This window comes from Pseudochaenichthys georgianus, chromosome 6 (assembly GCF_902827115.2).
Source record: "Pseudochaenichthys georgianus chromosome 6, fPseGeo1.2, whole genome shotgun sequence".
Lineage (NCBI taxonomy): Eukaryota > Metazoa > Chordata > Actinopteri > Perciformes > Channichthyidae > Pseudochaenichthys > Pseudochaenichthys georgianus.
Window position 1 is genome coordinate 319,198 of NC_047508.1, and position 23,935 is coordinate 343,132.

The 23,935-nt window shown below is 51.0% G+C and overlaps 1 protein-coding gene across 1 annotated transcript in view; it reads right to left on the bottom strand.

The window, feature by feature from the left end:
- cmip (c-Maf inducing protein) overlaps positions 1-23,935 on the bottom strand; it is a 72,207-nt gene that overhangs the window by 23,904 nt on the left and 24,368 nt on the right. Inside the window, exons 3-9 of the mRNA XM_071203363.1 lie at positions 21,983-22,033; positions 21,251-21,412; positions 14,807-14,848; positions 14,472-14,534; positions 14,305-14,385; positions 1,802-1,905; positions 502-606 (exon numbers count right to left, since the gene is read on the bottom strand). Of these exons, the coding sequence (XP_071059464.1) occupies positions 502-606; positions 1,802-1,905; positions 14,305-14,385; positions 14,472-14,534; positions 14,807-14,848; positions 21,251-21,412; positions 21,983-22,033 (608 nt within the window). The remainder of the gene's footprint in view (positions 1-501; positions 607-1,801; positions 1,906-14,304; positions 14,386-14,471; positions 14,535-14,806; positions 14,849-21,250; positions 21,413-21,982; positions 22,034-23,935) is intronic.

The following is a 23,935-nucleotide window of genomic DNA, read 5'->3' on the forward strand; positions in this document are numbered from 1 at the left end:
CACAAACAACTGTAGCATGGTCAATAGCGTCCGGAGCACGATAGCAACTCTGCGATCCGCCATTGTTGTTGTTGTTGGTGGCGAAACACTTCAGCACTGGCGCGGGGTAAGCGGAGGTGAGCAGAAGAGGTGGGGAGAGGCGGGGCTATTGCGCAATCACTATCAGTGATCTGAAAATGTCCGTATAGGGCGTACACACGGAGCCGTTGGACCCCCCAGAGAGCTGCGTATGCCTTTCTATCCACCTTGGGACCCGTTGTCGTTTCCTCAGTCGTTTAGTGCCTATTCGGTCGTCCTCGTGTGGCCGAACGGTCTATATGACACTAAACAGTAACGCAAACGACCGAATTCGTCCTCGTGGGGCCGCAGCCTGAGAGGCAGCTGCTTTCTGTCACCTGAGCCACCACATTTCACACATTGCGTGTGCCTGTCTGTCTGTCTGTCTGTCTGTCTGTCTGTCTGTGTGTGTGGGTGTCTGTGTGTGTGTGTGTGTTTACTGACCTGTTGATGAACTCCTCATAACAGGAATAAATGGCGGCGAGACACACTGCCACCAGGTTTGGCAGGACCCGGGGGTGGGGGCACTGCCCGGTGGGCCCGTGCATGCTGCAACACATGCTGCTGTTAGCTACCATGATCCAACCATCTGCTGTTCGGCATCTCACACACACACACACACACACACACACACACACACACACACACACACACACACACACACACACACACACACACACACACACACACACACACACACACACACACACACACACACACACACACACACACACACACACACACACACACACACACACACACACACACACACACACACACACACACACACACACACACACACACACACACACAACTCCTGCAGCTTTAAGTCAAGACACTAAAGGGAAAGACTGTGTTTCTTCTCCAATGTACGATTTGGATCATTTGGGATCTTTTGCTTCCGTAACTTTTTTTTCACAAAAAGAAAAACTTCCTCAACACCCTTGTAGGTGTTTCATCTACAAACACCCCTTGCATCCGTGCATTTATTATACATTCACAAAACGGAGCATTAAATAATGCTCCGTGTGCATATCTAAACATAACATTTCCGAACAGGCATGATCACCGTAATGTACGTAATGAAAGGGTCAAGTCTCATAGACGTAGCTCATCTTTAAGTCAACCTATTGCCCTGTCTCCCACAAAGAAAACATGTTTTGTTATATTTAGGGTCTGAGCAGTGAGCACACACAACCTCAGGTCCAAGGACCCTTTGGAACTGTAGGAATATGTTTTCTTATCCTTCCTAAAATTAATTGCAGTTTGTGGGCCTAGAAATCATTTCAAAAAGGATTTTCTGTGGCAGAAAATGGAAACCTAGTGAAAACATACAGGTCCTTCCACACATTTCATCTGATTGACTTCACATGTGGTCAGAACCCTCTGGAGACCCTGAGGATCAAAGGTTTGCTGCACACCTAATGATAGTTTTAGGGTTGTGGCTTTGGAGGAGGCCCAGAGAGACTGGTCAGTGTTGGAGACTTAGAGACTTCCAGCTATGCTGTACAGCTTTTGGAACGGGTGCTGCTAGCTACTTTGGAAACACTTAGCAATATTGGGCTGGGTGTTTCAGTTTGATCATTTTAAAAAACCCGAATGTTTTGATCTGGTCAAATGTATATTCATCAGTAATACACCATCGACATGGATCCAAACAGTCCATCACTGATACTTGATTACATGTCTGAGTGTGAGCCAGCAGGGCAGCACAAGTTTGATTTTGTGCATGACATTTTCTCACCTGTGGACGAACTTGTTGACTACCTCCATCCCCGCATTGAGCTCGTTCAGAGCCAGGATGTACTCCTGCGTGAAGAGACGCAGTCGAGGGCACTTTCCAAAATCCTGCCAAGATATAAACAAAAACATGTAAAGAAAAAAAGACAGAACTTTAAGATAACATCCAGGAATCCAGAGTGTTCAATTAGAGATATCACGGGGGGCGCTCCAGGAAATAATTCATACATTCGTAAAATGTATATTTTACAATTATTTGACACTACAATTCAGTTGGCTAATGCTTGTATATAAAGCAACTTCCAATGCGTGCAGATAACAGTGAAGACACAAACTGGAGAAGCATCAGATTTCAATAAGCCGAACTAGTGGAGGTGCTGTGTACAGAAGTGAGGTGTTTGTATTATTGGCCAGTCTAAGTATTGATATATATCTCTGTCCATCATCCTGTCCAGACGTTATGATTCACCACAGGGTGTAATAAAGCATAAAGGTATTTCTATTTTAGGGTTACTGTTTCAATTCAATTGAGCAAAGACGGAAGGTCTGAGGAAACCCCTACAGCTCAGAAAGTAAATGATAATTCTTCAAACAGCAACAACAAGTTAAACCTTTTGTAAACAATGAGAATGATGCTGAATATGGAACGACATTATGTCAAGTCCTGGACCTTCTCAATAGGACTATAATGACTGTATGTTATCGAATCACAGCCTCCAGATTTAGAAGAGGCCCGCGAGCCTCTTTGCTAGTCATCAGCTATGGACCCACTTTCAGTGGGACTGCCCCGATGTGAGAGGAAGTATAAAGAGGCTCATTCGGTCATAATAAACAAAGTATCCAGTACCATTCAATACAACTTGCAACATGTTAAACAAATCAGACCTTTCTTAACTGTCAATGCTGCAAAGTCACACCTCCACTGCGTGATTCCATCCCCCAGGGAATACTGTTCGACAAACTGCTCGTGTCACAAACCTGAACCCAGAGAACAGCTGTACGAGAGAGCTGTCCAGGTGTTTGACAGAAAACCACAGTCGTGCCTCCACGTACCATCCTGAGACACGTGGTGCCTCCACGTGCCATCCTGAGACACGTGGTGCCTCCACGTGCCATCCTGAGACACGTGCCATCCTGAGACACGTGCCATCCTGAGACACGTGGTGCCTCCACGTACCATCCTGAGACACGTGGTGCCTCCACGTGCCATCCTGAGACACGTGCCATCCTGAGACACGTGCCATCCTGAGACACGTGGTGCCTCCACGTACCATCCTGAGACACGTGGTGCCTCCACGTGCCATCCTGAGACACGTGGTGCCTCCACGTACCATCCTGAGACACGTGGTGCCTCCCCGTACCATCCTGAGACACGTGGTGCCTCCCCGTACCATCCTGAGACACGTGGTGCCTCCACGTACCATCCTGAGACACGTGGTGCCTCCACGTACCATCCTGAGACACGTGGTGCCTCCACGTACCATCCTGAGACACGTGGTGCCTCCACGTGCCATCCTGAGACACGTGGTGCCTCCACGTGCCATCCTGAGACACGTGGTGCCTCCACGTACCATCCTGAGACACGTGGTGCCTCCACGTGCCATCCTGAGACACGTGGTGCCTCCACGTACCATCCTGAGACACGTGGTGCCTCCACGTACCATCCTGAGACACGTGGTGCCTCCACGTGCCATCCTGAGACACGTGGTGCCTCCACGTACCATCCTGAGACACGTGGTGCCTCCCCGTACCATCCTGAGACACGTGGTGCCTCCCCGTACCATCCTGAGACACGTGGTGCCTCCCCGTACCATCCTGAGACACGTGGTGCCTCCACGTGCCATCCTGAGACACGTGGTGCCTCCACGTACCATCCTGAGACACGTGGTGCCTCCACGTGCCATCCTGAGACACGTGGTGCCTCCACGTACCATCCTGAGACACGTGGTGCCTCCACGTGCCATCCTGAGACACGTGGTGCCTCCACGTACCATCCTGAGACACGTGGTGCCTCCCCGTACCATCCTGAGACACGTGGTGCCTCCACGTACCATCCTGAGACACGTGCCATCCTGAGACACGTGGTGCCTCCACGTACCATCCTGAGACACGTGGTGCCTCCACGTGCCATCCTGAGACACGTGGTGCCTCCACGTACCATCCTGAGACACGTGGTGCCTCCCCGTACCATCCTGAGCCACGTGGTGCCTCCACGTACCATCCTGAGACACGTGGTGCCTCCCCGTACCATCCTGAGACACGTGGTGCCTCCCCGTACCATCCTGAGACACGTGGTGCCTCCACGTACCATCCTGAGACACGTGGTGCCTCCCCGTACCATCCTGAGACACGTGGTGCCTCCACGTACCATCCTGAGACACGTGGTGCCTCCACGTACCATCCTGAGACACGTGGTGCCTCCACGTACCATCCTGAGACACGTGGTGCCTCCACGTACCATCCTGAGACGCACCATGTATTGAGTTCTGACCATTTTAAGTCTTTTAAAAGTATGTGTTTTCTTTATAAATGTTTACATGGACTGCCCCCCCCCCCCCCCATTAGGGGAACTCATCCACAGAAACACACTGGACGCTGCACTAGGTCAGAGACCAGAGGAGACTGTGAGGACCAGAGGAGACTGTGAGGACCAGAGGAGACTGTGAGGTCCAGAGGAGACTGTGAGGTCCAGAGGAGACTGTGAGGACCAGAGGAGACTGTGAGGTCCAGAGGAGACTGTGAGGTCCAGGGGAGACTGTGAGGACCAGAGGAGACTGTGAGGTCCTGTGAGGTCCAGAGGAGACTGTGAGGACCAGAGGAGACTGTGAGACTGTGAGGTCCAGAGGAGACTGTGAGGTCCAGAGGAGACTGTGAGGTCCAGAGGAGACTGTGAGGACCAGAGGAGACTGTGAGGTCCTGTGAGGTCCAGAGGAGACTGTGAGGACCATAGGAGACTGTGAGGTCCAGAGGAGACTGTGAGGTCCAGAGGAGACTGTGAGGTCCAGAGGAGACTGTGAGGACCAGAGGAGACTGTGAGGTCCAGAGGAGACTGTGAGGTCCAGAGGAGACTGTGAGGACCAGAGGAGACTGTGAGGTCCAGAGGAGACTGTGAGGACCAGAGGAGACTGTGAGGTCCAGAGGAGACTGTGAGGACCAGAGGAGACTGTGCGGACTAGAGGAGACTGTGAGGACCAGAGGAGACTGTGAGGACCAGAGGAGACTGTGAGGTCCAGAGGAGACTGTGAGGACCAGAGGAGACTGTGAGACTGTGAGGACCAGAGGAGACTGTGAGGACCAGAGGAGACTGTGAGGTCCAGAGGAGACTGTGAGGTCCAGAGGAGACTGTGAGGTCCAGAGGAGACTGTGAGGTCCAGAGGAGACTGTGAGGACCAGAGGAGACTGTGAGGACCAGAGGAGACTGTGAGGTCCAGAGGAGACTGTGCGGACCAGAGGAGACTGTGAGGTCCAGAGGAGACTGTGAGGACCAGAGGAGACTGTGAGGTCCAGAGGAGACTGTGAGGTCCAGAGGAGACTGTGAGGACCAGAGGAGACTGTGAGGACCAGAGGAGACTGTGAGGTCCAGAGGAGACTGTGCGGACCAGAGGAGACTGTGAGGTCCATAGGAGACTGTGAGGACCAGAGGAGACTGTGAGGACCAGAGGAGACTGTGAGGACCAGAGGAGACTGTGAGGTCCAGAGGAGACTGTGAGGACCAGAGGAGACTGTGAGGTCCAGAGGAGACTGTGAGGACCAGAGGAGACTGTGAGGTCCAGAGGAGACTGTGAGGTCCAGAGGAGACTGTGAGGACCAGAGGAGACTGTGAGGACCAGAGGAGACTGTGAGGTCCAGAGGAGACTGTGCGGACCAGAGGAGACTGTGAGGTCCATAGGAGACTGTGAGGACCAGAGGAGACTGTGAGGACCAGAGGAGACTGTGAGGACCAGAGGAGACTGTGAGGACCAGAGGAGACTGTGAGGTCCAGAGGAGACTGTGAGGTCCAGGGGAGACTGTGAGGACCAGAGGAGACTGTGAGGTCCAGAGGAGACTGTGAGGACCAGAGGAGACTGTGAGGTCCAGAGGAGACTGTGAGGACCAGAGGAGACTGTGCGGACTAGAGGAGACTGTGAGGACCAGAGGAGACTGTGAGGACCAGAGGAGACTGTGAGGTCCAGAGGAGACTGTGAGGACCAGAGGAGACTGTGAGACTGTGAGGACCAGAGGAGACTGTGAGGACCAGAGGAGACTGTGAGGTCCAGAGGAGACTGTGAGGTCCAGAGGAGACTGTGAGGTCCAGAGGAGACTGTGAGGACCAGAGGAGACTGTGAGGACCAGAGGAGACTGTGAGGTCCAGAGGAGACTGTGCGGACCAGAGGAGACTGTGAGGTCCATAGGAGACTGTGAGGACCAGAGGAGACTGTGAGGACCAGAGGAGACTGTGAGGACCAGAGGAGACTGTGAGGTCCAGAGGAGACTGTGAGGACCAGAGGAGACTCTGAGGACCAGAGGAGACTGTGAGGTCCAGAGGAGACTGTGAGGACCAGAGGAGACTGTGAGGTCCAGAGGAGACTGTGAGGTCCAGAGGAGACTGTGAGGACCAGAGGAGACTGTGAGACTGTGAGGTCCAGAGGAGACTGTGAGGACCAGAGGAGACTGTGAGGTCCAGAGGAGACTGTGAGGTCCAGAGGAGACTGTGAGGTCCAGAGGAGACTGTGAGGACCAGAGGAGACTGTGAGGTCCAGAGGAGACTGTGAGGTCCAGAGGAGACTGTGAGGACCAGAGGAGACTGTGAGGACCAGAGGAGACTGTGAGGTCCAGAGGAGACTGTGAGGACCAGAGGAGACTCTGAGGACCAGAGGAGACTGTGAGGTCCAGAGGAGACTGTGAGGACCAGAGGAGACTGTGAGGTCCAGAGGAGACTGTGAGGTCCAGAGGAGACTGTGAGGACCAGAGGAGACTGTGAGACTGTGAGGTCCAGAGGAGACTGTGAGGACCAGAGGAGACTGTGAGGTCCAGAGGAGACTGTGAGGTCCAGAGGAGACTGTGAGGTCCAGAGGAGACTGTGAGGACCAGAGGAGACTGTGAGGTCCAGAGGAGACTGTGAGGTCCAGAGGAGACTGTGAGGACCAGAGGAGACTGTGAGGACCAGAGGAGACTGTGAGGTCCAGAGGAGACTGTGAGGTCCAGAGGAGACTGTGAGGTCCAGAGGAGACTGTGAGGTCCAGAGGAGACTGTGAGGTCCAGAGGAGACTGTGAGGACCAGAGGAGACTGTGAGGTCCAGAGGAGACTGTGAGGACCAGAGGAGACTGTGAGGTCCAGAGGAGACTGTGAGGACCAGAGGAGACTGTGAGGTCCAGAGGAGACTGTGAGGTCCAGAGGAGACTGTGAGGACCAGAGGAGACTGTGAGGACCAGAGGAGACTGTGAGGTCCAGAGGAGACTGTGCGGACCAGAGGAGACTGTGAGGTCCATAGGAGACTGTGAGGACCAGAGGAGACTGTGAGGACCAGAGGAGACTGTGAGGACCAGAGGAGACTGTGAGGTCCAGAGGAGACTGTGAGGACCAGAGGAGACTGTGAGGTCCAGAGGAGACTGTGAGGACCAGAGGAGACTGTGAGGTCCAGAGGAGACTGTGAGGTCCAGAGGAGACTGTGAGGACCAGAGGAGACTGTGAGGACCAGAGGAGACTGTGAGGTCCAGAGGAGACTGTGCGGACCAGAGGAGACTGTGAGGTCCATAGGAGACTGTGAGGACCAGAGGAGACTGTGAGGACCAGAGGAGACTGTGAGGACCAGAGGAGACTGTGAGGACCAGAGGAGACTGTGAGGACCAGAGGAGACTGTGAGGACCAGAGGAGACTGTGAGGACCAGAGGAGACTGTGAGGTCCAGAGGAGACTGTGAGGTCCAGGGGAGACTGTGAGGACCAGAGGAGACTGTGAGGTCCTGTGAGGTCCAGAGGAGACTGTGAGGACCAGAGGAGACTGTGAGACTGTGAGGTCCAGAGGAGACTGTGAGGACCAGAGGAGACTGTGAGGTCCAGAGGAGACTGTGAGGTCCAGAGGAGACTGTGAGGACCAGAGGAGACTGTGAGGTCCAGAGGAGACTGTGAGGACCAGAGGAGACTGTGAGGTCCAGAGGAGACTGTGAGGACCAGAGGAGACTGTGCGGACTAGAGGAGACTGTGAGGACCAGAGGAGACTGTGAGGACCAGAGGAGACTGTGAGGTCCAGAGGAGACTGTGAGGACCAGAGGAGACTGTGAGACTGTGAGGACCAGAGGAGACTGTGAGGACCAGAGGAGACTGTGAGGTCCAGAGGAGACTGTGAGGTCCAGAGGAGACTGTGAGGTCCAGAGGAGACTGTGAGGACCAGAGGAGACTGTGAGGACCAGAGGAGACTGTGAGGTCCAGAGGAGACTGTGCGGACCAGAGGAGACTGTGAGGTCCATAGGAGACTGTGAGGACCAGAGGAGACTGTGAGGACCAGAGGAGACTGTGAGGACCAGAGGAGACTGTGAGGTCCAGAGGAGACTGTGAGGACCAGAGGAGACTCTGAGGACCAGAGGAGACTGTGAGGTCCAGAGGAGACTGTGAGGACCAGAGGAGACTGTGAGGTCCAGAGGAGACTGTGAGGTCCAGAGGAGACTGTGAGGACCAGAGGAGACTGTGAGACTGTGAGGTCCAGAGGAGACTGTGAGGTCCAGAGGAGACTGTGAGGTCCAGAGGAGACTGTGAGGTCCAGAGGAGACTGTGAGGTCCAGAGGAGACTGTGAGGACCAGAGGAGACTGTGAGGTCCAGAGGAGACTGTGAGGTCCAGAGGAGACTGTGAGGACCAGAGGAGACTGTGAGGACCAGAGGAGACTGTGAGGTCCAGAGGAGACTGTGAGGTCCAGAGGAGACTGTGAGGTCCAGAGGAGACTGTGAGGTCCAGAGGAGACTGTGAGGACCAGAGGAGACTGTGAGGTCCAGAGGAGACTGTGAGGACCAGAGGAGACTGTGAGGTCCAGAGGAGACTGTGAGGACCAGAGGAGACTGTGAGGTCCAGAGGAGACTGTGAGGACCAGAGGAGACTGTGAGGTCCAGAGGAGACTGTGAGGTCCAGAGGAGACTGTGAGGACCAGAGGAGACTGTGAGGACCAGAGGAGACTGTGAGGTCCAGAGGAGACTGTGCGGACCAGAGGAGACTGTGAGGTCCATAGGAGACTGTGAGGACCAGAGGAGACTGTGAGGACCAGAGGAGACTGTGAGGACCAGAGGAGACTGTGAGGTCCAGAGGAGACTGTGAGGACCAGAGGAGACTGTGAGGACCAGAGGAGACTGTGAGGTCCAGAGGAGACTGTGAGGACCAGAGGAGACTGTGAGGTCCAGAGGAGACTGTGAGGTCCAGAGGAGACTGTGAGGACCAGAGGAGACTGTGAGGACCAGAGGAGACTGTGAGGTCCAGAGGAGACTGTGCGGACCAGAGGAGACTGTGAGGTCCAGAGGAGACTGTGAGGACCAGAGGAGACTGTGAGGACCAGAGGAGACTGTGAGGACCAGAGGAGACTGTGAGGTCCAGAGGAGACTGTGAGGACCAGAGGAGACTGTGAGGACCAGAGGAGACTGTGAGGACCAGAGGAGACTGTGAGGTCCAGAGGAGACTGTGAGGACCAGAGGAGACTGTGAGGTCCAGAGGAGACTGTGAGGACCAGAGGAGACTGTGAGACTGTGAGGTCCAGAGGAGACTGTGCGGACCAGAGGAGACTGTGAGGACCAGAGGAGACTGTGAGGACCAGAGGAGACTGTGAGGACCAGAGGAGACTGTGAGGTCCAGAGGAGACTGTGAGGTCCAGAGGAGACTGTGAGGACCAGAGGAGACTGTGAGGTCCAGAGGAGACTGTGAGACTGTGAGGTCCAGAGGAGACTGTGAGGTCCAGAGGAGACTGTGAGGTCCAGAGGAGACTGTGAGGACCAGAGGAGACTGTGAGACTGTGAGGTCCAGAGGAGACTGTGAGGACCAGAGGAGACTGTGAGGTCCTGTGAGGTCCAGAGGAGACTGTGAGGACCATAGGAGACTGTGAGGTCCAGAGGAGGACCAGAGGAGACTGTGAGGACCAGAGGAGACTGTGAGGACCAGAGGAGACTGTGAGGACCAGAGGAGACTGTGAGGTCCAGAGGAGACTGTGAGGACCAGAGGAGACTGTGCGGACCAGAGGAGACTGTGAGGACCAGAGGAGACTGTGAGGTCCAGAGGAGACTGTGAGGACCAGAGGAGACTGTGAGGACCAGAGGAGACTGTGAGGACCAGAGGAGACTGTGAGGTCCAGAGGAGACTGTGAGGGCCAGAGGAGACTGTGAGGTCCAGAGGAGACTGTGAGGACCAGAGGAGACTGTGAGGACCAGAGGAGACTGTCAGGTCCAGAGGAGACTGTGAGGACCAGAGGAGACTGTGAGACTGTGAGGACCAGAGGAGACTGTGAGACTGTGAGGACCAGAGGAGACTGTGAGGACCAGAGGAGACTGTGAGGTCCAGAGGAGACTGTGAGGTCCAGAGGAGACTGTGAGGTCCAGAGGAGACTGTGAGGACCAGAGGAGACTGTGAGGACCAGAGGAGACTGTGAGGACCAGAGGAGACTGTGAGGTCCAGAGGAGACTGTGCGGACCAGAGGAGACTGTGAGGTCCATAGGAGACTGTGAGGACCAGAGGAGACTGTGAGGACCAGAGGAGACTGTGAGGACCAGAGGAGACTGTGAGGTCCAGAGGAGACTGTGAGGACCAGAGGAGACTGTGAGGACCAGAGGAGACTGTGAGGACCAGAGGAGACTGTGAGGACCAGAGGAGACTGTGAGGACCAGAGGAGACTGTGAGGTCCAGAGGAGACTGTGAGGACCAGAGGAGACTGTGAGGTCCAGAGGAGACTGTGAGGACCAGAGGAGACTGTGAGACTGTGAGGTCCAGAGGAGACTGTGCGGACCAGAGGAGACTGTGAGGACCAGAGGAGACTGTGAGGACCAGAGGAGACTGTGAGGACCAGAGGAGACTGTGAGGTCCAGAGGAGACTGTGAGGTCCAGAGGAGACTGTGAGGACCAGAGGAGACTGTGAGGTCCAGAGGAGACTGTGAGACTGTGAGGTCCAGAGGAGACTGTGAGGTCCAGAGGAGACTGTGAGGTCCAGAGGAGACTGTGAGGACCAGAGGAGACTGTGAGACTGTGAGGTCCAGAGGAGACTGTGAGGACCAGAGGAGACTGTGAGGTCCTGTGAGGTCCAGAGGAGACTGTGAGGACCATAGGAGACTGTGAGGTCCAGAGGAGGACCAGAGGAGACTGTGAGGACCAGAGGAGACTGTGAGGACCAGAGGAGACTGTGAGGTCCAGAGGAGACTGTGAGGACCAGAGGAGACTGTGCGGACCAGAGGAGACTGTGAGGACCAGAGGAGACTGTGAGGTCCAGAGGAGACTGTGAGGACCAGAGGAGACTGTGAGGACCAGAGGAGACTGTGAGGACCAGAGGAGACTGTGAGGTCCAGAGGAGACTGTGAGGGCCAGAGGAGACTGTGAGGTCCAGAGGAGACTGTGAGGACCAGAGGAGACTGTGAGGACCAGAGGAGACTGTCAGGTCCAGAGGAGACTGTGAGGACCAGAGGAGACTGTGAGACTGTGAGGACCAGAGGAGACTGTGAGACTGTGAGGACCAGAGGAGACTGTGAGGACCAGAGGAGACTGTGAGGTCCAGAGGAGACTGTGAGGTCCAGAGGAGACTGTGAGGTCCAGAGGAGACTGTGAGGACCAGAGGAGACTGTGAGGACCAGAGGAGACTGTGAGGACCAGAGGAGACTGTGAGGTCCAGAGGAGACTGTGCGGACCAGAGGAGACTGTGAGGTCCATAGGAGACTGTGAGGACCAGAGGAGACTGTGAGGACCAGAGGAGACTGTGAGGACCAGAGGAGACTGTGAGGTCCAGAGGAGACTGTGAGGACCAGAGGAGACTGTGAGGACCAGAGGAGACTGTGAGGACCAGAGGAGACTGTGAGGACCAGAGGAGACTGTGAGGTCCAGAGGAGACTGTGAGGTCCAGAGGAGACTGTGAGACTGTGAGGACCAGAGGAGACTGTGAGGTCCAGAGGAGACTGTGAGGTCCAGAGGAGACTGTGAGGTCCAGAGGAGACTGTGAGGACCAGAGGAGACTGTGAGGTCCTGTGAGGTCCAGAGGAGACTGTGAGGACCATAGGAGACTGTGAGGTCCATAGGAGACTGTGAGGTCCAGAGGAGACTGTGAGGTCCAGAGGAGACTGTGAGGACCAGAGGAGACTGTGAGGTCCAGAGGAGACTGTGAGGTCCAGAGGAGACTGTGAGGACCAGAGGAGACTGTGAGGACCAGAGGAGACTGTGAGGACCAGAGGAGACTGTGAGGTCCAGAGGAGACTGTGAGGACCAGAGGAGACTGTGAGGACCAGAGGAGACTGTGAGGTCCAGAGGAGACTGTGAGGACCAGAGGAGACTGTGAGACTGTGAGGACCAGAGGAGACTGTGAGGACCAGAGGAGACTGTGAGGTCCAGAGGAGACTGTGAGGTCCAGAGGAGACTGTGAGGACCAGAGGAGACTGTGAAGACCAGAGGAGACTGTGAGGTCCAGAGGAGACTGTGCGGACCAGAGGAGACTGTGAGGTCCATAGGAGACTGTGAGGACCAGAGGAGACTGTGAGGACCAGAGGAGACTGTGAGGACCAGAGGAGACTGTGAGGTCCAGAGGAGACTGTGAGGACCAGAGGAGACTGTGAGGACCAGAGGAGACTGTGAGGACCAGAGGAGACTGTGAGGACCAGAGGAGACTGTGAGGTCCAGAGGAGACTGTGAGGACCAGAGGAGACTGTGAGGTCCAGAGGAGACTGTGAGGACCAGAGGAGACTGTGAGACTGTGAGGTCCAGAGGAGACTGTGCGGACCAGAGGAGACTGTGAGGACCAGAGGAGACTGTGAGGACCAGAGGAGACTGTGAGGACCAGAGGAGACTGTGAGGACCAGAGGAGACTGTGAGGTCCAGAGGAGACTGTGAGGACCAGAGGAGACTGTGAGACTGTGAGGTCCAGAGGAGACTGTGCGGACCAGAGGAGACTGTGAGGACCAGAGGAGACTGTGAGGACCAGAGGAGACTGTGAGGTCCAGAGGAGACTGTGAGGACCAGAGGAGACTGTGAGGACCAGAGGAGACTGTGAGGTCCAGAGGAGACTGTGAGGACCACTGCAGACGGACCACTTTCGGACACAATGTTCAGCTCGTTGTGGAGCAGCCTCCCAGCCGAGACACTCTCGATAGCTTCAAAGGTCCACTCAGAGAGCTGTGAGAAACAACAGACGTGCACTCACCGCTAAATGCCCTTTAACACAGGGGCATCTCCTCCTGCACTTCAGGCAGCTCTTGTGTCACCTCGTGCACTTCAGGCAGCTCTTGTGTCTCCTCGTGCACTTCAGGCAGCTCTTGTGTCTCCTCCTGCACTTCAGGCAGCTCTTGTGTCTCCTCGTGCACTTCAGGCAGCTCTTGTGTCTCCTCCTGCACTTCAGGCAGCTCTTGTGTCTCCTCGTGCACTTCAGGCAGCTCTTGTGTCTCCTCGTGCACTTCAGGCAGCTCTTGTGTCTCCTCCTGCACTTCAGGCAGCTCTTGTGTCTCCTCGTGCACTTCAGGCAGCTCTTGTGTCTCCTCCTGCACTTCAGGCAGCTCTTGTGTCTCCTCCTGCACTTCAGGCAGCTCTTGTGTCTCCTCCTGCACTTCAGGCAGCTCTTGTGTCTCCTCGTGCACTTCAGGCAGCTCTTGTGTCTCCTCCTGCACTTCAGGCAGCTCTTGTGTCTCCTCCTGCACTTCAGGCAGCTCTTGTGTCTCCTCCTGCACTTCAGGCAGCTCTTGTGTCTCCTCCTGCACTTCAGGCAGCTCTTGTGTCTCCTCGTGCACTTCAGGCAGCTCTTGTGTCTCCTCCTGCACTTGTCGTAGCTGCTACATTGTACTGCCATGTGGTAAATACTTGTGTGTGCTGCTCTTGCTCTTTTGTACCTTTTGCATATCATGTATTTTGTTTTTGTAATGTTTGTAAAATGTAATTTTCTTAAGTGTTTTATGCGAGGGATGGAAATGAGCTCAAAGCTAAATCTGGCACTGCCATGCTCGATGCATTTGAATGTTCTAAGTGCTCATCACTGAGCACTGCCCAGACAGATGGTCGTTGTAGAGGAGGTTCGTGTGTGAGTTAACGTAAGGACAGTGTATGTGTTCATGTGAAGACGCATGTGTGCTTTGTTAATTGGGAAGTTCATATGTTATTGGTTTCATTCTTTCCTGTTGCGAGTGCTAAATGGCACAACAGATATTACACATTATTCTAATCTAGTATTTTAAGTGTTTGGATCAGATTTAGCAGAACTGTGTTCCTACTGCTGGAATGATGGAATGAAGCAGATGGCACATACATGACCAACGACAGGTCCTGAAGGGAACCCAGTAAACATGTGCATCCTTACTGCTGTAACAGTTTAGTCTGCTCACCATATTGTGTTTGAGGATCCTCTGGACCACAGGAGTGAACACCTCGATCACAACCATGGAGCGCGGCCGCTCCCGGCAGTGCTGCAACACACAACAGGAAGCACTTAACAGAGCGGTTCTCCGCCCCACGGAAGCTGTGTGCTGAGTGTACTCCAACATGGTCTCACCTTACAGAAGAATTCACACAGGTCAGGCGGGGGGTGGTTGTTCTCCAGGAGAGGAGCAATGGCCTGATTACACAAACACACACATGAATATTTCTTAGCCCTGGCAGGGAGCCAGCAGTACACATCTGGGCTGTGGCAGTAACATGAACAAGGGAAATAAAAGAGTATTTACACAAAGAAAAGAACCTTCCCTGGATCAAACTAACTAATACACAAGGGACAGAATATATATATATATATATGTTTTAAATCAAACCAACAGGAACTTTTGAGTTTTGATATTCAACCTCATCCTGACATTGAATATCAAGTCCTAGCGAGAGCTTCCTACTCACCACAATGATGTGCTCGTGATCCTGAGAGCTGAGGTGAGAGTTCTGCGGGGAGGTGAAGGAGACACAAGGTTTAAGAACTACATTAATTATGTTAACCTCGATGCGTTAATTCAGCTTGTAATCTTCTTGCTTTGTCGTACTGGGCATGTCATCAACAAGACTGTGTTCACAGGATTTCTAAAGGAATGTTGACATTTTGGGAAACATGCTTATTTGTTTTCTCACTGAGTAAGATAAAAGCCACGCCCAGCAGCAGGTGAACTTGACTCAGCAAGAAGACTGAACACAGGGAAACAGATGACACTATACGACCAGTTATATCTGTTCAGATAAGATGTGTTAGTATAAAATCAATATGATGTTGTTAAGTGGCTTTTGTGCAGACTATTGTTGAAGGTGCTGCGCAGCTTCAACAGATGAGATGGGAATAAACAAGTCCGAAGAGGAGTACAGTATGTGATCAGTGAACCTTCCTCCTCTGCTTACACACTTTTAAGCTACTGCAACTCAGATCTGAGAATTAAAGTAAATACATTCCAAATGTTAAGAGAGGGAAACAATTCAAATGATCTTCTATTCTGTTGGGTAGTTTAATATATATTATATGTTAACACTTTGTAGAACTTCAACAACTAGTAACAAATACTTTTCAAACCATCAATGAGTGAATATAATGTGTAGGGTTGTACTGAATGTCATTTTTAAAATGCAAAGCTTCTATTGAGGTTTGCCCATCGTCTTTTTGTACGGATGTGATCCCTACGGAGCCCTGGAGGGTTCATAGAGAGAAAAATAAATAAAACGAGGCCACGCTTTATTAACTTGTGCGCACAAGATGTATTTCGTGCACGAGAACGTTTCTCGTGCGCACAAGACACTTTCTTATGATTACACACATCGAGCGGCCCGATTATTACGCCATATTATTAGTTTTATGAAGAATATGTCCGGTCGCCAGGGCGTGTGTGTGTGTGTATGTGTTTATGATAGTGTCGTTTGTTCCGGTGCACTCCGGCAGGACTATAGCACTACATCAAGATTAAGATTAAACTAATTTCTTTCACTTGGGAATACACATATAACTATGGAGAACCAGATTTGTGTAAATCACTGTTCGTGGTAATTTGAAAACAAATGCCGGTGGTATCGGACACACACAAACACACCGAACACACGCACACAGAGCCCAGCTGAGCACAAACACACACACACATCATGCGCCCCGGTGACAGGACATCTCCTTCATAAAACGAGGGGGAATACTCTGGTAGTTCGATGTGTGTAGAGCAGAGTTCCCGTTAGCCGGTAATTACCGGACTACGACCGGTAAAATATGCTGAAGACCGGCAAATCTAAATCTCTCCGGTCAAAGTGTCCGTTCAAAAATAATTTACGCTTAGCGCAATACCACATCAGTTGCGCAACTTGCGCCATTTATGTGACAGACAAGAATAGTCCATTCTAATGTCTAACATGTGGAGAAAGAGATGTCCTGTGTGGGTGGATTGTGCGTTGATCTGTTGGTAATGCCTCGGGGTTCCGGTGGGCATGTAAACAAATGCATAATGCTGCGCTATACTTTGTGGCCTCACCCGGTTGCATAGCGACACTTATTGTGTAGTTGTCTTTTAATAAGCAGGTAGTCATATCATTAGCTAGAACTAGCTGGATCGGATCGATATGGACATAAACGCGAGTGAAGTCTAATCTGACGGGAGAGAGAGATCAGCTGCTGCTGACGAGTCGAGACTCGACACGCAGCTCTGATCACATGCAGCGGTGAGCGGAACAAAACACACACTTCAGGTTAGAATATCACACGTAGCTATTTTAATGACCTCTCAAAATACCGTAACTAGTTATAGATATGTTTAGTTTTACTGTCGGGTCACTCATTACTGATCCGCGAGCTGCATGACACTGACGGGCTGTCAGGAGAGAGAGCGCTCCGTTTATTATTCCCGTGTTATTGTAAGTTACTGAACACTTTTGAATAATGTAGTTAATCTACTATAGTTAGTTTGTTTAATATCGAATCATCAATTTGTTTTAAAGCTCAATAAATAACAAAGAAGACCTTTGACCGGCACTTTTCTCATTTTGTCTGGAAGATTGAAACTTTAACGGACATGTTGACCGGCGAAACAATATTCTAACGGGAACTCTGGTGTAGAGGTGTGTGTGGTTAAACGTAGCAGCCTCGATCTCTATTGTAGCCTTTATTTAACCAGGTGAAAGCCCCTTGAGATCAAAAGATCTCTTGTTCAAGGGTGACCTGCTATCCAGCTGTTCTAATGAAGGGAAACACAGGGAAGTAAACAGCACCGCTCTCTGCAGCTGGTGCTGCTCTTCTCAGATTCTGCTGGGTTACACGTTACTGCCTCCAGTGCCCTGTACGACGAAGCCAGTTCCACAGATCCTGGATATGTTTGAGTTACCCGGCTTAACTAACCCTAACAAACGCGATGTCGCTAAGCGGTCCGACGACGCTGGTTATCAACTCAGCAAATCAACCAGGGTTTCTCTGTCCGGCTGAGAGCGCGTTCACGTGAAAGGGATGGGGTTAGCGTGCTGACAGCGCAGCGTCATACTTCATGAATGAATAGTAAATAGCAAATCCTGCTTTGTAGTACAGGCCACTGGTGCCGCAGAGATTTCATAATGGGAAGGAGGTTTTCCTTCTATAAAACAGCTGTGGGCAGCAGATACTGTGAGTCACGGACAGGAATTCATAGATCAAAGCAGACTGGTTTACAGAATCCGGTGCTTAAACAAATAGCTCTAAACCCCTGGCCAAAATGTCCCTAAATGAAGTCCGAGTTTGAAATATATCTCAAATGATATATGCACTGCCATTTCTCCACATAAACAAAACAGTCTGCAAAGAAACGGTTGTCTCCTCTGTGCTCCATTTCCTACTTGGCGCACCGGTAACTTTCTCGTGCGGACGAGAAACTAACAAAATACTATCTCGTTCGCACAAAATACTTTCTCGTTTGCACGAAATACTATCTCGTGCGCACGAAATTTTGTGCGAACGAGAAAGTATATCTTGCGCACAAGATACTTTTTTTCTCTCTCCATGAACCTTTAGGGGCTCCGTAGATCCCTTTGTGTGCAACATGTTATGTATTATCTTTGTTTTTGTGGTGTATTTTGTTCTATGGTGCATGCTCTCTCCCCCTCCCTTCTCTGTTCTATTTCGTATAGGCTTCGCCCTTCGCCCATCACTATTGGGTAATCCCCTGCGCACCCGCGCAGCACTGAAAAGTCTTGTAGTCCACGCCCACCAGCGAGGTGGGGCCCCACCTTCGGACTCACTTCCGGTATAGATAGGAGGGAGGCCCGACAATCTGCTCCCTCTTTTCTTCAGCACCTCGTTACTGAAGCACTGTAGAGACACTAAAGAGTAAAGGCTCTTTTAAGAGCCACCTCGAAAAAGATCCTTAAGCATGAGTACACAGGGTTGTGTTAGAGTTTGCTCCTCATGCCAGACGGGGTTCATAATGAGTTATGACCGGCACTCACAATGTGAATCCTGCCTGGAGTCGGAGCACGCGCACGCAGCTCTCGCCCAGTATCAGCAGGTGTCATGTGCTCATTGTCATTGTGCCGGTCTCCCTCTGGCCGACAGACAGCAAAGAGCGGCCGCTCTCGCTACTGCGGCCGAGGAGGATGATTGGCCAGTCCAGGAGTCCTACTACGTGTACCAAGCCCTTGAGTTCCTGGATCCGAGTGCTGGGCAGGAGTCGGAAGACTCCTACCCCGCCTCCATCCACGGATCACTTGGGTTGCCTTACGGAGTTCTCCAATATAGCGGAACATCTCGCACATGCGCACTGCAGATCGGGCAGAGCTGCAGATCGGGTAGTGACAATCATCATTAGATTCACAAACCTGAAACATCATCCATTTCTTGACTGCTGGTGATGACATTGTTGTCAGCTGCTGATACTGCTGCTGCAGCTTGTGGCGCCAGCTTCGATGAAAATAACTTTCTAATATCCATAACTTTATAGGCTATTAGCTTAAAACTTGTCAGGCACTAGGAATCATGACTTCTTCTTCAGGGCAGGGAAGGCTATGCAGTACGCAGGCTAATGTACTTTTTTTTTTATTTAAGTGAAACATCCGTGGCTTTTCAGAAAACATCCGGGGCTTGAGCCCAAGTAGCCACCCCCTAGCGCCGCCACTGCCGGTTACGTGTATTGTTGTTGTTAGCATCTGGTGCTAGCTAGCTGCGCTAACGGATATAATGAGCTGTCAACAAGGAAGAGGAGAGTCCTCTCCTGTCAGACTGAGAGACTGATAACTACAGCTCAGGTGAGGTAAAGGACTCAGTCCTTAGACTAGTTAACTTAGTCTAAGTTCTCTGTGGGTCTCAAACGGTTTGGTCACCATTTATGTAAACACATATTTCCATTTAAGGGGGTAGTGATTAGTAAAATATGCATGAATAATAAAAATAAAATGTTAACTAGGTGAAAAAAGGTAAGATACACTTTAAAAACTTGTTGAGAGCTAAAACTAGGCTTTGCTGCTGCCTCAAAGAGGAGCAGGGGGGAGACGGGTGAGGCTGGTTCAGACACACTCACAACTATAAATGAACCAAAAATAAATAAATATACAAGTTTCAATGTTTTTTCATATTGGATATGGTATGTTATTGGTTATGGCCATGTTATTATGATTTTATGATTATTTAAATGTATACAGTTCTGTTTCATATGGGTGTAGTCTCTTTATTTCCCCCTCAAAGTGCACCAGATTGATGCATTTAAGTCCAACATTTAAAAAAATAATCGGGGGAGCATGCCCCCGGACCCCCCTAGAGAATTTCAGGTCCACCTCCACTTAAAATATGTTCACATAGTTCCTAACACATAGTTCACATGTTCACAGGTTCCTAAATGGATTTGCAAATGTTTTTTAAATAGTAACCCATGTCCATATGTTTATTCTGGGGCAGTAGATTTAAAGTTTAGGGCTATCACTATGGGCAGCAACGCTGCAAATACTGACAAATAAATCCAGGAAAATGGCACAAAAGAAAACTGGTAGTGGCCTGGCTGGGTGTATAATTCCCGGCCTGACTTATTGTCCCAGTCTGGCCCTGCTACAGCGTACACTGTCAGGCAGACCGTGGGAAATTTCGTGGCGCGGGATGCTCTCTCCCAGGTGGAGGGAGCGGTCAGCAGCCACCCAGCCATTTTCTGCGAGGAGTACGGAGACTAAGACCTGTGTCACGAACACTGGCGGGGCTTGCGCACTGGCGCCTCAGTGGGATGTGGCTTTGGTGTATAATATTCATGTTATGCTATATTCCAGGGACTGTGATGCGCCAGTCGCATGGCGCAATAGGCATGGGTTGTTATTGAGCAGGTGTGTCTGTGCTTCTAGTACCGGGCGGACCCAGTGGGGCGTAGACTACATCATGCTTCGCCCTTAACCCAATAGCGATAGCCTTAGAGGGCGAAGCCATATACGAAATAGAACTGAAGTTACCTACTGTAACACCAGCTTCTATGAGTAAATGGCGTAGCCCTCTAAGTGCTGGGCCCCACTGGCTCCACGAATAGCTGAAGAAAAGCTGTGTGTGTGGGAGCAGATTGCCGGGCCTCCTTTCTATTTATACCGCAAGTGAGTCCGAAGGTGGGGCCCACCTTGCGGGTGGGCGTGGACTACAAGTGTTTCAGTGCTGCGCGGGAGCGCAGGGGGATTACCCAATAGCAATAGCCTTAGAGGGCTACGCCAATACTCATAGAGGCCGGAGTTACAGTAGGTAACTTCGGCTCTCCTTCTCAGCAGGGCTGCTGTGTGGCCGGGGGCGTGGCAGGGGGGCGTGGCTGCAGACCAGGCACACCTGGTTCCCATCACCCAATCAACCTGCTCCATCAGAGCCCCGCCCCCACAGCTCTGCCCGACGACCCCAAGCAGTTGGAGGAACCAGAGTGCCGCGCTGCAGCCTGGCGCCTTGTGTATCCATGGACAACTCTCTCTGTTCACCGGAGATCTTTCTGCTAACCCGCTAGCTTCCTGCCATCACTGCCTGCCTTTTTTTGTTTGCATTTTTCATTTAACACCTTGAAAACCTTGCCTGAATCAGCCTCTGCTTTGGGGTCCTTTTAAATACCAGAGCATCCCACATCAAGCAGAAAATAAATGGTCTTTTGAGCGCAGTGAAAATGTTTTCTTTGAACCAAATATTTCATTAGAAAACCAACAGATGTCCTGCAGCAGTCCTAAGCAGCCACTACTTGCTCAGTGTCTGTGTGTGTGTGTGTGTGTGTGTGTGTGTGTGTGTGTGTGTGTGTGTGTGTGTGTGTGTGTGTGTGTGTGTGTGTGTGTGTGTGTGTGTGTGTGTGTGTGTGTGTGTGTGTGTGTGTGTGTGTGTGTGTGTGTGTGTGTGTGTGTGTGTGTGTGTGTGTGTGTGTGTGTGTGTACCTCAGCCAGCAGGGTGGAGATGATGTGCAGGGGCGCCTGGTGGATGGACTCGTCCTGCAGGGGGGAGCTCAGAGCCATGTCCACCAGTGCTCTGATCTCCTTCAGAACCACGTCCCAGCGGCTCGGGTTGTTCAGGACCTTCCGGTACTTGTAGATCTTTTTCTGCAAGAACACAATTTGGAATGAAAAGTGTGCTCAGGTGCTCCTATGTTATTAGGATTGGTTTTTGTGTGAATACTGTTGTGGTATCTTATATGTCATCATTTCTCACATCTTTGTTGTTTCACCTTGGACCTGTCTATTTTTTCAAAATGGTGGAGTGAAAGCTCATTAACATACATGTTTACCTATGATAATGCCTGGTAGGTGCTTTCCACATGACAGTGCTGTGGAACAGTGTTGAGTGTGGAGGAAATTAAACAACATAGGAAGCGTGTGAGCTGTAGACTACTTCAGGCATACTGCTTTGTTTAACTGCATTGAGCTTATTGAGCACAGTGTGACTGTAAGGCTTTAGAACGTGATGTTCCTCATTGGGCTCTACAAAGTGCTTTAGAATGGCCTTTCAGAACATTTGTAATACATGTGGTAGTTTTTATGTTTACCTTTTTAAGAAAAGGAAAAATAAGGCTCACAAACAGCAGGACACAAATGTCGTCAGGGGGTCCATGACACTTTAATGGGGCTGGTGAAACAAGTTCATTAATAGTTAAAGATAAAGGGTAACCTTACCTTCCACTGCAAAGAGTGAAACCACTGGTCTCTCAAGTAGCTGTTTGCAGCCTGCAACACACACACACACACACACACACACACACACACACACACACACACACACACACACACACACACACACACACACACACACACACACACACACACACACACACACACACACACACACACACACACACACACACACACACACACACACACACACACACACACACACACACACACACACACACACACACACACACACACACACAATTAGTCAAATGTGGTAGATCAGGTGAGAGAAAGCAACCCCACACAAGGTTTTCAGGTGCCTCTCAGTTGACAACATTCTGCAACAGTTTTTCCAAATGAGTAAAAGTTGAAATGTCATTGGTTAGCTAACCCTAACCCTAATCCGTGGCGGTTCTACAGGGTGGCACGGGGTGGCAGCTGCCACCTTAGAAAAATGCCTTGCCACCCCAGTTGTCAGCTTTGTTTTGAAAAAAAAGTTGTGGCTCATCGGACATGTATGAGAGAAAATCTCTAATGTCCGAGTGCAAGTGAAGCCTTGTAACCCCTCCCCCGGCCCTGGAACGAGCGTGGAAATATGATTGGCTGCGATTTCATTTGAACGGGGGACAGCGCAAAACGAGAAGCATTTCGGATCCAAGTAGACGGAAGGAATGAGGTATTTGCGGTCAGTGGCAGCGCCAGGGTATGGCTGGGGTAGGCTGCACCCATACCAAGAAATGGCTCAGCCCCACCATGAGACATGATGTTAAAGTAAGCAAAATAAAGCCCGCCAACTCGCGCGGAGTAAACTGCACAGACAGCAGTTAGTAAGATTGATTTCAGCAGCCACTTGTCTGGAAATACCGAAGACTAGAAACGGTTTTGAAAACTTTTGTCACGTAGTGATCGTCTTCTCAATAGAACATCTTTGATAATGTCTTCTGGCCAATCAGAATCACGATAACGGCGTGGTGTTGTTGCAGGAAGTTCCGATACATCGATACAACATTACGTGTTGATAGAAATCAACACGTAATGAAATAAGACCCCACGGTTTGATGATTGATAGGTGTGTGGGCTGTCTTTCATTTTGACACACAGAACAATGGGGGCTATCCACCCTTATCCCCAATGTAAAGTCATTCACAGCCTCTTCCCTCTTCTCTCTGTGAGGAGCAGCAGGTTCAGCTTTCAGAACAAAGTAACAAAAAATGAAATACCATTCATTTTTTTAAATATGTCGTGAAGTAATAGATTTATTTTTTGTTCTTCTCAAGAGAGGACCAGAATGTGTATTGTATGTTAGTATTTTAAAAAAATCTCCTGGGGGAAAATCCCCCCAGACCTGCAGGGGTTGGGTTTTCAGCATGTCTCCTCTTTCACCTGTTGGTAAATTGCAGGATTGGCTCCAGGTCGCCCTTTTTATTTACAACAAGACAAATGTGCCTTTTTATTTCATACAGTTCCATTTGGATTGAGACAGGGAAATAATCTAAACCTCACGCGTGGCGTTTCACTGTCAAGGGGAGCGTGTATGTAATCACATTGCACATACTGACTTGAGCCCCACCACTGTATGGGTTATCCCTACCATAGATTACCCAACACAAATACTCTGGAGCCGCCACCGTTTGCGGTCTACAATGACAGAGAAGAGCCTGTCAAGTTTGGCTGTACTCAGCATTGAATGAAAACGCACCATAGCTTTAAATCTTAATCAGTTTGTGAGGCGTTTTGCTGATCAAGATGGTAATCGCCACATTCAGCTGTAATAGGCATGCCAACTTGATGCTCTGCTCACGGATGAGTCGATGAGAATAATAAACTGTTAAGATGATGACCTTACGTGTGTATAATATTTTTCTTCTTTGAGGGGGTCTGCCCCCAAAAACTGTTTTAAGTCCTGAGAAAGTCAAATAAGACGGTGTGTAAAACTACACTGCCCAGCCAAACAAA